The sequence below is a fragment of the Schistocerca serialis genome, chromosome 4 (genome assembly GCF_023864345.2).
Source record: "Schistocerca serialis cubense isolate TAMUIC-IGC-003099 chromosome 4, iqSchSeri2.2, whole genome shotgun sequence".
NCBI lineage: Eukaryota > Metazoa > Arthropoda > Insecta > Orthoptera > Acrididae > Schistocerca > Schistocerca serialis.
Genome location: NC_064641.1, coordinates 692,241,544 through 692,255,769, shown reverse-complemented (window position 1 = coordinate 692,255,769; position 14,226 = coordinate 692,241,544). Strand labels below are relative to the sequence as shown.

Genomic DNA, 14,226 nt, shown 5'->3' with positions numbered 1-14,226 from the left:
TTTTACTTATTTATTATAACATTGAACGTAGCACCTTTAGCATAACTGAACCCAGGGACCAATCTCCTAGAAAGGTCTGTAACCAATATAATTCATCATTGTAATCGATGATATCCATTATGTGGATCTGTTGGTCGGTTAATTTATAGAGGCACAGATTTTAATTGATTTTAGACATCCAATGACAGATAATGCCACAAAAGGAGTAGGTGATACACATTTCAATTGAAGTATGTGATACATTGTAATTTTTATTGTGTTGTTGTGTATTTACTACTATATTTCTATGGTAATCACAAGAAAGCAGTTTTGTGAGACAACTTAGTCAAATGTTCAAAAAAGAAACATTTAGCATGTTATCAACCATCAGCAAATTTTTCTTTATAAAGATAATAAAAACTTCAGTAGTAGAGATTGTGCAATTGAAGACAACTAAAATACCTGATCTGTATTACTGAAATTTATGTGTCTTAAAATTAAAAATTTTCAGAAATTTAGTGTAGGAAAATTTATATTTAATAAAAATATGTATTTCAAATATGTTATAGATTTATGCAGAATCCGATGTCATACTTAAAACTGATGTCATACTTTAAACTTTATAAATCAATATTTCTCCAGTATAAATCAAGATAAACTACAACTTTAACAACACAGAAGTACAGTGTTGTCTAAAAATTAAACATTTTCACAAATTTAGTGTAGGAAAATTTGTATTTAATAAAAATATGTATTTCAAATATGTTATAGACTTATGCAGAATCCAATGTCATACTTAAAACTGATGTCATACTTAAAACTTTATAAATCAATATTTCTCCAGTGTAAATAAAGATAAACTACAACTGTACCAACACAGAAGTACAGTGGAACCTCGCTTAATGTGCATCTACCGTAATGTGCAATTCACAAAATGAGCAAAACAAACTGTAACCAGTGATAACAATATAGTGCAACATAACCAGACATTCACTTGCAGCGGGGTAAACCTTCAACAATATGAACACCTTTCCTTGTCGGCATCGGCATATCAACAATGTCTTTAGTACGTGCTGCAGTCTGGGTTTAGCACTTTTTCTGCAATATTTTTAATGGGTCTTCATATGATTGCATAAATACCAGTTAGGTAAATCTACTGTTTGTTGTGTTAATGTCTTTGTAAGTCATTTCTGCTCCTGTCCAGCTTTCCTACGACAACAGTTGTCGCACCAATCTGTAGCCCACATCTTACCATTGCATACAAAGCTGTACACAATAGTTTGTCATACTCATATATGTCAGTGTCTGATTTCTACAGCATCCAGATTATTATGTTTTTCTGAGGGTATTTCACATGTTTCATTTATCCTAAATAACAGGTGAAACAGTTTTGTCATGACTTTTTCTCCCACAGTCGTAATCTTTCTGATATTGTCTACTTAAGATGCCTTGCTTCAACTTAAGACATTTCAGAGCTACTGAGCGAGGTGGTGCAGTGGTTACAAAGTGGACTCATATGTCATAAGATGGTTGTTCAAATTCCCACCCAGACATCCAGGTTTAGGACATCTGGGATTACCCTACATTGTTTAAAGCAAATGCCATGACAGTTCTTTGAAAAGGGTAAAAACAATCTTGTAGTCTATAGGACATTAAATCTAATCTTCCCTCTTCTCTTTTACAGAGCTCTGTCAACTTCATGTCACTTTATCATATCCCCTTCCTCATCTCAGTCGACTTGCTCCAGGTTGCACATCCAAATAGTTTTTGCAATCTTCGCCTTTATTCCACATTTCATAACTAATAATTTTTGATTGGAGTCCACTTCTGATTCTGGAAATGTTTTACATATTAAAACCTGATTTTACAGGTAGATATTTGTTTTAAAATTATTTTATCTATCTGAAACTTTCCATTATCTCCCAGTCTCTCCCACACATACAACCAAACAATGGAAAATCCTGGTTGGATTAACAACAGAAAGACAGCAGCAAACAATGGAAAATCCAGGAAGAAAATAATGGCAATATTATGAAAAGGATAGATTACTATTCACCATATGTTGCATCCCAGGTACAAACTATCAAAAGGAAAGTCGGAATTAATTACAACTTGGAAGATTTTTCTGAAAGCAAGATGAAACATAACTCAGCGTAATCACTCATGTCCAGGTCCGAAGCCAAAGTTTATATCCTGTAAACACTATCACAGTAACAGTGTTGCGACTGAAGGACCTGCTCCATACTCCAGGAGACCCACCAGATAGCTCTCCTTCAAGGGCCACGATGACACGACTTAATCACATGGGGGTTGCACCCTGATTGCCTCCATCAACTCCAGTGGTATGACTGCTGCATCTATTGTGGCGCCCCCAGTGTGAGCACTTTGAAGTATGCCCCGCATCTGCCACTGGAGCACTGGCACACAATGCTTGAGAATGCAGTGGCCGTGTCTTATGTGCAGTAACCCTGTTGCATGAATGCACAGCACAGCACCATATAGTGGAGATGTTGAGCTGCATATAGGCACAACAAAAATACTACTTAACATCTAAGCTTTTGGCCAGAAGGCCTCCATCTGAAGTAGGCAACATACACACACACATTCATGAAAAGGCAGTGCACACACACAGCCACTGTGTCTGGCTGCTGAGGCCAGACTGTGAGCAACTGCACATGATGGGAGAACCAATCTGGGTGGTGGAGTTAAGGAGGAGGCTGTGGTGGGGAGGGGGAGGGAGAGCTGGTTACAGGTGGGGGACAGTGAAGTACTATTTGTGCATAGGGACCACCTCTTGTTGTGCCTTAAAATGAGGTATGTCCAAGCTACTACCCTCCCCACCCCTCCCACACTAGTATTCCACCACCCACCGAACCTACACAATATCCTTGTCCACCCCTACACAAGCCCTGCTCCCAACCCCTTGTCTCATGGCTCATATCCCTGTAATAGTCCTAGATGTCTGTCCCATACATCCTCACATCCTCACTGGACTCGCATTCGGGAGGACGATGGTTCAATCCCGCGTCCGGCCATCCTGATTTAGGTTTTCCGTGATTTCCCTAAATCGGTCCAGGCAAATGCTGGGATGGTTCCTTTGAAAGGGCACGGCTGACTTCCTTCCCTTATCTGATGAGACCAATGACCTCGCTGTTTGGTCTCTTCCCCCAAACAACCCAACCCATACATCCTCCCAACGTCACCACCTACTCCAGCACTCCAGTCCAGTCACAAATATCACCTATCCCACCAAAGGCAGGTCTACCTGTGAAACCAGCCATGTCAGCTACAACCTAAGCTGCAACAACTGTGCTTCATTCTATGTAGATGTAACAACCAACAAGCTGTCTGTCGGCATGAATGCCATCAACAAACTTCTGGACCACCCAGTTGCTGAGCATGTTGCCCAACACAACATTCTTCATTTTAATGACTGTTTCAGGGCTTGTGCCACTGAATCCTTCCTACCAACACCAGCTTTTCTGAACTGTACAGGTGGGAATTATCCCTGCAATACATCCTACATTCCCATAACCCTCTTGTCCTCAACCTTTGTTAGTCATTATCCTTCACCTACCTACCCATTTACCTGATCCCACTGCAGCACTAAACATCCTTTTATTCCACAAGTGTACCCAAAGTCTTTTTACTTCTTCCCGCCCACCTTTACCATCCATCCAACCTCCTGACTCCACCTAGCTGCCCTAACAATGCTCCCACAAGCAGCAATTTACTGTCCCCCATCTGTACCCTGCTCTCCCTCACCCTCCCCACCCATCTCCTCCTTACCTCCATCACCCAGACTGCGTCTTCCATCATGCCCTGTTACTCGCAGGCTGGCCTCAGCAGTCACAGACAGTGGTCATGTGTTTGTGAGCTTCATTTGAGTGATTATGTGCTTCTGGTTGAAAGCATAACTTGTGCCTCTCTGGGACTCAACATCTGTGCTATATGCTGATTAGCAGTCTCTCCTTTTCATAATACTAACAATAAGTAAAGTATAGCTTGCCACTCACACTGTAGAGGAAGTTTCAGTAGCAGACAGGCACAATGAAAAAGACTGCTAAAATATTAAGCTTTTGGACAAAGTCCTTCTCCTGAAATAGAAAACATGCAGCCATGCACGCACACACACACACACACACACACACACACACACACAGGGCCACTGTCTCTGGGTGCTGGAGCCCAAGAGCAGGCGGGTGTGATGTGAGCTGCAAACTGCCGGATTGGATTTCGAGGGTAAGGAGGAGGCATGGGATGGGAAGTTGGAGGTATAGCCGATACGGGTTGTAGAAGATGCTGTGCTGCCTATAAGAGCTTGAAACGAAGTGGTGGGGAGGGGATAGTGCTGCTAGGTGCAGTATCATGAGGCTTCACAGCATCTTCCCCCACACCTAACCTTCTGCTCTTCCCTCTCCCCATCCCATGTCTCCTCCTTTTGCTCATCACCCACACCAGCGGATTGCAGCTCACAGCACAAGCAGTCACAATCAGGCTCCAGTACCTAAAGACAGTGGCCACATGGGTGCGAGACATGTTTGTGTTTTCTATTTCAGGAGAAGAATTTTCTCCAAACGTTTAATATTTTGGCAGTAATTTTCATGTCTATGTGATGATTAGCAATCTATCCTTTCCACATATACACCTATTTTCAAGATTCTTGAACCAAGTGTTTGCAATTGTTAAATTCTACTTTGGCAAAATTCTGCCTGATCATTTCCACTTTCTATTTTTTGTCAGTCCACATTCTCCTTCTATTTTTGCTTCTCTTCTTTTACCCACTATTGCATTTCAGTTCCTCACCATAATTAAATTTTCATCTTTAACATAGTGAATAATTTCTTTGATCTCATTATGCCTTTCTTTCAACCTGTTCATCATTTGCAAAGCTAGTAGACATAAATACTTACACTACTGCTTTGAGCTCTGGCTTTGTGTTTATAATGGATATGATAACTCGTTACCTATGCTGTTTGTAGTAAGAGGGCTACTTTCTCGCATCCTTCAACAGGGCATAATGGAAAGACAAATGTAAGTTACAAAATGGTTTTATTACCAGGAGTAAAGAGCAGTTACAGACACTTTGCTTCATAGAGTGAAGATTAAGACATTTGTCACATCAATAGATGAGCTTTTCTGTACCCATTTCATAAAAGATTGCCACCAGCCTATGGAGACGGGTCTTCATGGTGTCTTGAAGTTCTCAATTGGTGCGCAAGTATTGTCCTCCCAGATCTCTCCTTCAGCTGTCAAAAAAAGACGAGAGTCACTCGGCACTAGATCTGGGCTGTATGCTGTGTGAATCAAAAGCTTCCCTTGAGTTTTTTAATAACTACAGTATAAGTAATTTCAAAAAGTTTTAGGAAATTAGTAATTTTTGCCACAGGTTTTTCTGTTGCCTTAACAGAAATCTCATTTGTATATTTGTTGCAATTCTTATGGGGAGTTAGCAATTTTTTAGCTCAAGAGGTATAAAATATAGTTAGCAGGCTTAGTTTAAAGTTATTTGTTCAGTGTCCTGTAATACATGCACCAGCCAAAATGCTGCCTCACTGGGAATGCTGTTCTTGAACATAAGATGAGTTGGTTGATGTTCATAAGCAGCTAGAAAACACCCTGACTAATGTCAAATGATTGGCAGCTGCTGTGAACCACTGTGTTGGAAGAGCTCCTGAGAGTCGTGTAACAGTGGTACTGCTACAAAAGGTATTTCAAGTACTACTTCCACTCTCCTGTGGAACCTGTCTCCTCTGTATACAGGATCTGTCATTACTCACCCACTTGACAGTGAGTTTCAATGATAGATCTAGGCACCCTGTACAGTGTCGACAGGGACTAGGGAGGACTCAGGGTGCTGTATCGATTCCTCTAATTAACAAATTTGAGGTGCTGTCTTTTACTGAAACAGAGCCAGTGGGACTCACTTCACCTGTTTTGGGGAAACATGTTTTGTCCAATGTCAAGAGGAGGCTATTAATCATTGGCAACTTAGATGTATGGTGAATGATGGGTACCCCTTAAGGAAATGGCAACAAGGGACAGAAAAGCACACCCAGGCTCACTCAGTGTGTATGCCTTGAGACCTCATCCAATATGTTAATGAGGCTACTCTGGCAGCCACTGAGGGAGCCAGGTGCAAGCAAGTGCAGATTGTGTCCCATGCTGGAACAAACGATTCCTCTTCTCTGAGCTTCAAAGTCATACTTGGATCACTCCAATGACTGGCAGAGAAGACCAGCCTTGTGCAAGCAGACTCAAAGAAGCTCACAATTTGCAGCACTCTCCCCAGAACTGATCATGACCCTTTCATTCTCAGTCGAGTGGAAGGACTGAACCGGAGACTTCAGAAGTTCTGTGACAAGCTAGGCTGCGACTTCCTGGACTTGCGCCATATGGTTGAGAACAGTAGGGTGCTCCTAAATGGGTCAGGTATGCACTACACACCAGAGGATGGGAGCTGCTAGTGTGTGAGATGCACACAATGGTCTTTAAGATAAGGCAACTCTCCATCCAGTCCAGATAACAATAGCTGTAGGAAACCCAGAAGTATCAGTGTAAGATCAAAAGAAATGTCTTCCACAGGTGGGAGTATTAAAATCTTAGTGGGTAACTGCTGAAGCTTTTGCAACATAGTGCCAGAGTTTGAAGCGCTCATGGAAAGCAATGAAGCTCACATAATACTAGGTACAAAAAGCTAGTTGAAACCTAAAACTCATAGCTGTGAGATTTTTGGGGAAAGTTTAATTGTATATTGCAAGGATAGGCTAATGGGAAATGAAGGTGGTATATTTGTCGCAGTATATAAGAAACTCAAATCCATCGAGATAGAAACTGTAAGTACATGTGAGATTGTTTTGGGCAGGACTCTGTATCAGGGTTGCGCTTAAAATGATAATTTCATCCTTTTATCACCCACTAGACTCATCTCCAGATGTAACCAAAAACATTAGAGAAAACCTCAGTTTGCTTGTACATTAGTTCCCTAATCACATGTATCATTAGAGACTTTAATCATCCAGTTATCAATTGGAAAAATTACAGTTTTGTTAGTGGTGTATGTCACATCCTGTGAAACATTACTAAATGCATTCCCCGAAACCTATCTAGAATAAATTGTTTGGAACCCACTCATGTTGGAAATACAAGCATAAGTCAATTATTATCTGCAAAGTAGTTATAAAATTTTATTTTCATCAAATAGGAAACTTACACGAACATAATTTTTCAACATGGTTTTCTTGCGTTTCAATGCACTTGGTCACCCATCGTTGTACAAGCTTCCTGATCCCCTTATACAAGGTTCTCAGTTGAGCTGCAAATCAGGAATGCACTTATTCTTTCACTGCTGCATCTGAAGAAAATCAATGGCCCCTTAATGCCTGTTTGAGTGGACCAAACAAGTGATAGTCAGAAGGGGTAAGATCGGAACTGCATGGAGGATGATCCAGTACTTCAAATTTGAGTTTCTGGAGCGTTTCAGCAGTGTGGGCAGCAGTATGTGGACAGGCATTGTAGTGAACACAACACCTTTTGACAGCAATCCTCGGTGTTTTCTTCAAATTGCAGACTTTAGCCTGTCATTAAGCATCTCACTGTAATGTACACTGTTTATTGTTGTGGTCCTTTCCCCATAATGTTCCAGTACTGGACACTGTGCGTCCCAAAAAACCATAAGCATCAGTTTTCCTGTGGTTGGTTGGGTCTTGAACTTTTTCTTGCAAGGTGAACCTGGATGTTTCCATTCCATACTTTGCCGTTTACTCTTTGGCTCGTAATAATGGATCCATGTTTTGTCACCACTAATGATCCTGTCTAAGAAGTTGTCCCCTTCATTACCATAGCGATCCAAATGATTTTTGCAGATGTCCAAGCAACTGTGCGAGTTATTTTGGGACCCATCTTGCACAAACTTTATGAAACCCAGGTCTGTTGTGGATGATTTCGTAGGCAGAACTGTGACTAATTTGCAGACAATGTGCCACTTCGTCAATAATTAATTGTCTGTCTTAGAGAATCATTTCACATGAATGCTCAATGGTTTCTTCATTTGTGGCAGTAAATGGTCATCTGGCTCCTTCATCGTGCGTAACACTTGTGCTACCATTTCGGAATTTTTTAATCCATTTGTAGACACTCCATTGTGGCAAAACACTGTTCCTGTACTGTACTGAAAGTCTTTGATGAATTTCAGCCCCTGATATGCCTTCCGACCACAAAAAACGGATCGCTAAAAGTTGCTCTTCTTTGGTGCAAATGGACAGCGGAGCAACCATGATGAACAGCATAGCAGTGATAATGCAACTAACCTAGCAGCTTGAAAATTGCAAAGATATAACAACAAATAAACAAAGCATGAGCCATCAATGTAAAATGACAGTACTACAAAAATATAACTAAATTATGGATAATAATTGACTTACCCTCGTATATTGGACCTAATGGTAACAAATAGACCTGACCTCCACTGTGGTAAGGTCAAAAGTATGTAATTTGCAGGAGACAGGATCAACCTATTCTGATGTCTGACCGAATGAAAAACTTCTGATTATAATATTAAACTTTGCTAATGCAAACTCCAAGGTCATAAGTTTAGAAGAGATGGAATATTCTTAGTCTTCATTTCTTCTGTTAGCATGCAATACAAATTACACATGAAATACATGTTCTTTAGCTGCTGCAGGGTAGTGTTCAAATCACCAAGAATTCACAATAAATTCTAGGTATAATAACACACAGAAAACAAAATAAAGAGAATTTTTATTGAATCTATACAACATATGTAGATACTGGTTATAATACAACAAAAAATCAAGTAATGCATATCTGAATGTGACTAGAAAAGTGTTGGTTTGTCTATCAGTTCATGTATGTTGTATAAATGGTAATGACAGATTATTGATATATTTGTAAAACTGCATCAGTAAATTATAGATTATAGGTAAATTATTTGTCCTGTAATAATAAGATATGCATGCCTTCAAATAAATATGAATGATACTGGCTACACAAATCACTCAAATAACAGAAGTGGAGTTAATCTACAGGCAGTTTTAGTATCATGCAAATAAAACATGAACTATTTGCACCATATATGTAGTAGTAGTTTGTTAACTTTGATTTGTATCAGATTTCACTGCACAAATGTCTTTGTTGCCTTTTTCATTAGCTATTACAACGGTAACAGAATTAGTTTCAAGTTTGCTTCCAAGCTTTTCCGCAACCCGTTGAATTGAAGGTTTCACATTGCTTTTCAGAGTTCCACTGAATAAAGGTACTTTACTGAGAGTACTTGCTTTTGAAACACTGTTAGCTATTTGCCGTGTGTTTGCATCAGATCCTTTGTTAAATGATGGTGATGAACTGAAATTATTGCACAATGTGTCCGAGTTCACTGAGATTTTCACTTTGCTTCCCTCTTGCTTTTCTACTGTACTCCCACCATTTACAATAATTCCCTGTAAAAAAAATCATAATTCAGACAGTTCTGAAATAATTTATATAAATTACTTATGGAACCACAAAGGAAAGAATGCAAATGATGATATGCCAGTGATCTGTTGTGACTCATTAATGTGTTTCACAAGCTATACTAATAACAATACCCTGCAAAAGAATATATAAATATTATCTAGAATGTATGTGCCTCTGTGTACTGTGGTTCCAATGAACACACAACAAAGATAATCCTACAAATTGTATGCATTATTTTAATATTTCTTCTGTAAAACTGGAAATTTCCATCAAGTTTTATTTTATGAAACTGTGCTATACATATCCATGGGATAAGTAACAGGTACAATATTTTTCCATAATTTACTGCCATTCTAGTGACTATGATTTTGAATGGATACTAAACCTCTTCTGGGACTTGTAGAGGGTCATAAATACATAATATTTTGAATTGGAACCCATGTCTGGAAACATACCATTTCCATTCCACAACTGTTTCAGTTCAAATGTTTAACTCATCCACTTCTGCTTCAGGAATTGAATTAGGCTGATGCAGTACATTTATCAGGTAACAATTTAAAAGGAAACATAACAAAACATCCACTTATCACTTAAGCACAGTTGTTTATAATAACACTTAAACATTACATGCTTGCATCTTAAAAAATGCATACTGTACATACAGGACAGTACTGATGCATTGATGCATTACAACAGCAGCTCAATATCAATGTGGCAGCCACCAACACTGTTACAGACACTGTACTTATGAAGCATGTCCTGGTAGACATTCTCCCTCCCACCTGGTGTCTCTTCAACTTCTAGTGCAGCAGCTAGAACTCATGCCAGTAAAGTTTCATCAGGCTTTACAGGAGTCTCATAAATTAAACTTCACATATGACCTACAAGAAGTAATGCACATCATCCTGTGTACCCTATTTCACACCAATGCAACTCAGAGACTTTTCTCTTTCCCTCAGCAGGCATGGGCGACTACATGCCTGAACTGAAATCATTGTAGAATGGAAACAGTACATTGCCAGACATGTATTCTTATTCAAAATATTATGTACTTGCTTTCTTTACAAGTCCTAGAAGTTTTTAATGGGTATTTCCAAACAATTTGAACACATATCCATAATAGAGACACAAAATTGATGTTCATGTAGACATGACCTTGTTGCCTTTGGTTCAGAGTGGACTTATGTACTCTAGCGCAAAGATATTAAACAAGGTCCCATCTAACATAAAGAAAGAAACTTGGTATCATGACAAATTCAAAATAAAATCAAAGAAAGTAATGAATGTGACTAATGCCACTCTTTATGCACCTTAACTGATTACCTAGATTCAAGGATTGAAAATTTCTGTTAGCTACAAGGCAAGTAGTTGCACTACAAGTAGGTTCTATACAAATTTTGAATAAAATTAATGGTGCTCTCAAACCAATAATAGATACTCAATATAAAGGAGAACCTACCTACACCATTGTGCGTTCAATGGGCTAGTTTAATGGCAGAAAGGTATCCTAAACAAAGAGTTTAAAAGAAATGAGGTAGGTTGGACTAGAATAAAACATCAAAGAGGTTGGGTGGGAATGACACATACGTGTGCACCACTAGCCCAAAATCAAATGTACATTAAAGCTGTTCTATCTTGGAAACCATTCAGAATAGGGCATATGTGCATATAAAGTTTTCTGCCTCAAATGAGTTTTCCTGTCATATCCCTGAAAACTGGCCATTCCTGCTAGGACACCCTGTATATTATGCCCTATTACCTATTCTCAGTTGGACTTTATGTCTACTGAATAGCAAAGACTTATCCATTGAGAGACACTGGGTAATTTAAAAGTGTACATACTTTTAATGTCCTGTGCATTAGTACAACAAATACTTCTGTGTAGTTTAAACACTTTAACTTACATTTTCTTCTGTTCTTCTTCTAAGATTTGATCTTGAAAGTGTCTGTGATAGTTCTGAGTGCAGAAGAGATGAAACCGGCATTTTGTTCTCAACAGGACAATTTTGTGTACCATTTGAAACTGCATTATCAAGAAAATCAAACTTAGATGGTTGCCTTTTTTCTTTTCCAGAAGGATATTCACCAATTATTACAGAGACTGGACGGTGCTTTTTAATAGATGCTTGGGATTTACTCGATGTTGACCCTTCAGATGAGGAGGAACTATTGAAAAAAATTAAACCATAAATCAGAAAAAAGCATTGTTATTAATCTCAACAATCAAATAAGACATCATTTAAAAAAAAATTACCTTTTATTATAATATGATTTAGTTTTATATACCAGTACAAACAATGTTTGGTAATGACAATGTGTTCAAATTTCCATACAATAATTTATTAGCTTCAAACTGTTTAGCTGTCAGGGTACCAAGTATTAATCTAACAGTACAATTACATAAGACGAATCAGAATGTTTCTAGTTCCAAAAGTTTGTTATTCATGTATAAGGGGTGTTCAAAAAGAAACGAGCCGGATGCATAATTACAGAAACCAGTACCTGCATGTTAGAAGTATTGACCCTGGCTGTTGAGACACTTGTCCCAGTGTGACACAAGGCAGTGGATGGCTGTCTCATAAAATTCCTGAGGCTGTGATGTTAACCATTTCCACACATACAGCTGGACGTTGTCATCGAGGTGAATCATTTGCCCCTCAGAGACTTTTTAATGGGACCAAAACTGGCGTAATCACAGGGAGAGAGGTCCGGACTGTATGGAGGGCAGCCGAGAGCCTCCCATTTGAATTTCTGCAGGAGTGCCACAACTGTGTTGGACGTATGAGACTTTGCATTGTCGTGGAGCAGAATGACCTGACGGGTGAGATTGCCTGGTCGTGTTGACTTTTCGCTTGGCGAAGGGTGGTCACGGGTTGTGAGTAATGCTGGGCATTCACTGTTGTCCTGTGCTGCAGGAAGTGAATCAGAAGTGGGCCATCTTGGTCAAAGAAGAGTGTCAGCGTAGGGGCAAATGATTCATCTCAGACGATGACATCCAGCTGTGCATGCGGAACTGGTTTACATCACAGCCCCGGGAATTTTATGAGACAGCTATTCACCACCTTGTGACACATTGGGACATGTGTCTCAACAGCCAAGGTCAATACTTATAACATACAGGTACCGGTTTCTGTAATTATGCCTCCGGCTTGTTTCTTTTTGAAGATCCCTTATAGAAGAGGATATATTACAACAAAAGTAATACTGAGGAACAGATAGAAAATCACAAATATTTAGTTTGCACATTGTGTCACAATGCAAACATGAAATCAATGGTGGTCAGCCCCATCCTAAAAAAACAAAAGCTATGATGTAGATATGAACAAAGTCTGATACTGGAACAATGGAAACTCCAGGTGTCTGAGTTTGCGTGAATATGTGTGTGTGTGTGTGTGGGTGTGTGCTCTACTTCAGAATATAGCCTTTTCCTTTTGCCCAAAAGCTGACTTGTTTAGCAGCTTTTTTGTTGTGCCTGTCTGCAACTCACCATCTCCACTATATGGTGAGTATCAGTCTATCCTTTTCATAATACTGTATGATACTTGCATTCATATTTGCCAGGTGACAGAAGCAGTGCAGCTAGGAAAAAAGTCACAAGTGGAGATCATATAGGATTCTGTGTTCTTGGAGTGACTTTTTTTAAACCTGTTCTGATCATTTGATGTTATTTTCTATGCAACTGTGGATTATATTCATTCACTGGTAAAAATATAGCATCAGTTTACAGAAATAGGCTTTAGTTACAAATAAAAAGAGCATGGGTGTCTGTCACAAGTAAAACAGGGGGTGAAAAACACCAATAAGATTTTCTTAATATGCATCACAAATCCCCACACCATTTATGTGACATATCTGTCTGTTAATAAAGCCCTTCCACATGCACTTAAACCAGTTTCTGAAGAATGCCAACAAAAGACTGTGATAGTTTTCTTGCATTAGTTTGCTCATGTTGATTAGTTACATTTTCCATGGACCATATTCATGATAAATGTTATGATGCTGAAAGTATCAACTGAAAAAAAAAAAAAAAAATACAGGCTATATATTTTTTAAAAAAATTATGTATCTATATGCTGGTTTTTTTGAGTTTTTTCTCTATAAATGGCTGACTAATTATTTCTAATCAAGAATTCCTCTGTTTTATAGAAGGAGTTGTTAAGGAGAAATACCTTTAATTTATATTTGAAAACACTTGCACTATCAGATATTGAATTTCCATCAATGAACTGTTTGTTTCATTTCAACTTCACATTGCGTATTGAAATCAGTTTAATATGCATTGCTGGTACATGTAAATCGATATCAATAATCCTCTGTTTACTCCTTGATTTTTACTGTTAATATATGGTGGTTGCACATTCATACATGTGTAGCCATTGCAAGGCACTTACTGCTTATTTCGTTTAATAAAATGTTAACTGTTTACAAAGCTTTCCTGTTAATCGTACTAAAAATGCTCAGCAAGAAGGTTATAGGCACAGATGTGAAAGCAATGTTTTATAAAGATTAAAAATAGAAGTCGTATGCAGAAATCTGAAATCGGTTCATATGCAACTTATGTGTGTACCAACCTGTTTCTTCCACCAACTGATCATTTGTGTGCGTAGACAGCTGTTTACTTCATACATTTAGTCCTAAAAATGAGTGGTACAACCTCATATGGGCTTCTGACAGTCGGACATGAAAATTATTCAATGTGGAACTTTGCCATGAAGGTGTATTTAATCCACAACAAACTATGGTATGTTACAGAAAACATTCCTACTGATCTGA

The 14,226-nt window shown here is 38.7% G+C and overlaps 1 protein-coding gene across 1 annotated transcript in view; it reads right to left on the bottom strand.

The window, feature by feature from the left end:
* Positions 1-8,821: 8,821 nt before the first annotated feature.
* Positions 8,822-14,226, bottom strand: part of LOC126474187 (serine-rich adhesin for platelets-like) — a 382,843-nt gene continuing 377,438 nt past the window's right edge. Inside the window, exons 15-16 of the mRNA XM_050101650.1 lie at positions 11,358-11,619; positions 8,822-9,437 (exon numbers count right to left, since the gene is read on the bottom strand). Of these exons, the coding sequence (XP_049957607.1) occupies positions 9,090-9,437; positions 11,358-11,619 (610 nt within the window). The 3' untranslated portion in view covers positions 8,822-9,089. The remainder of the gene's footprint in view (positions 9,438-11,357; positions 11,620-14,226) is intronic.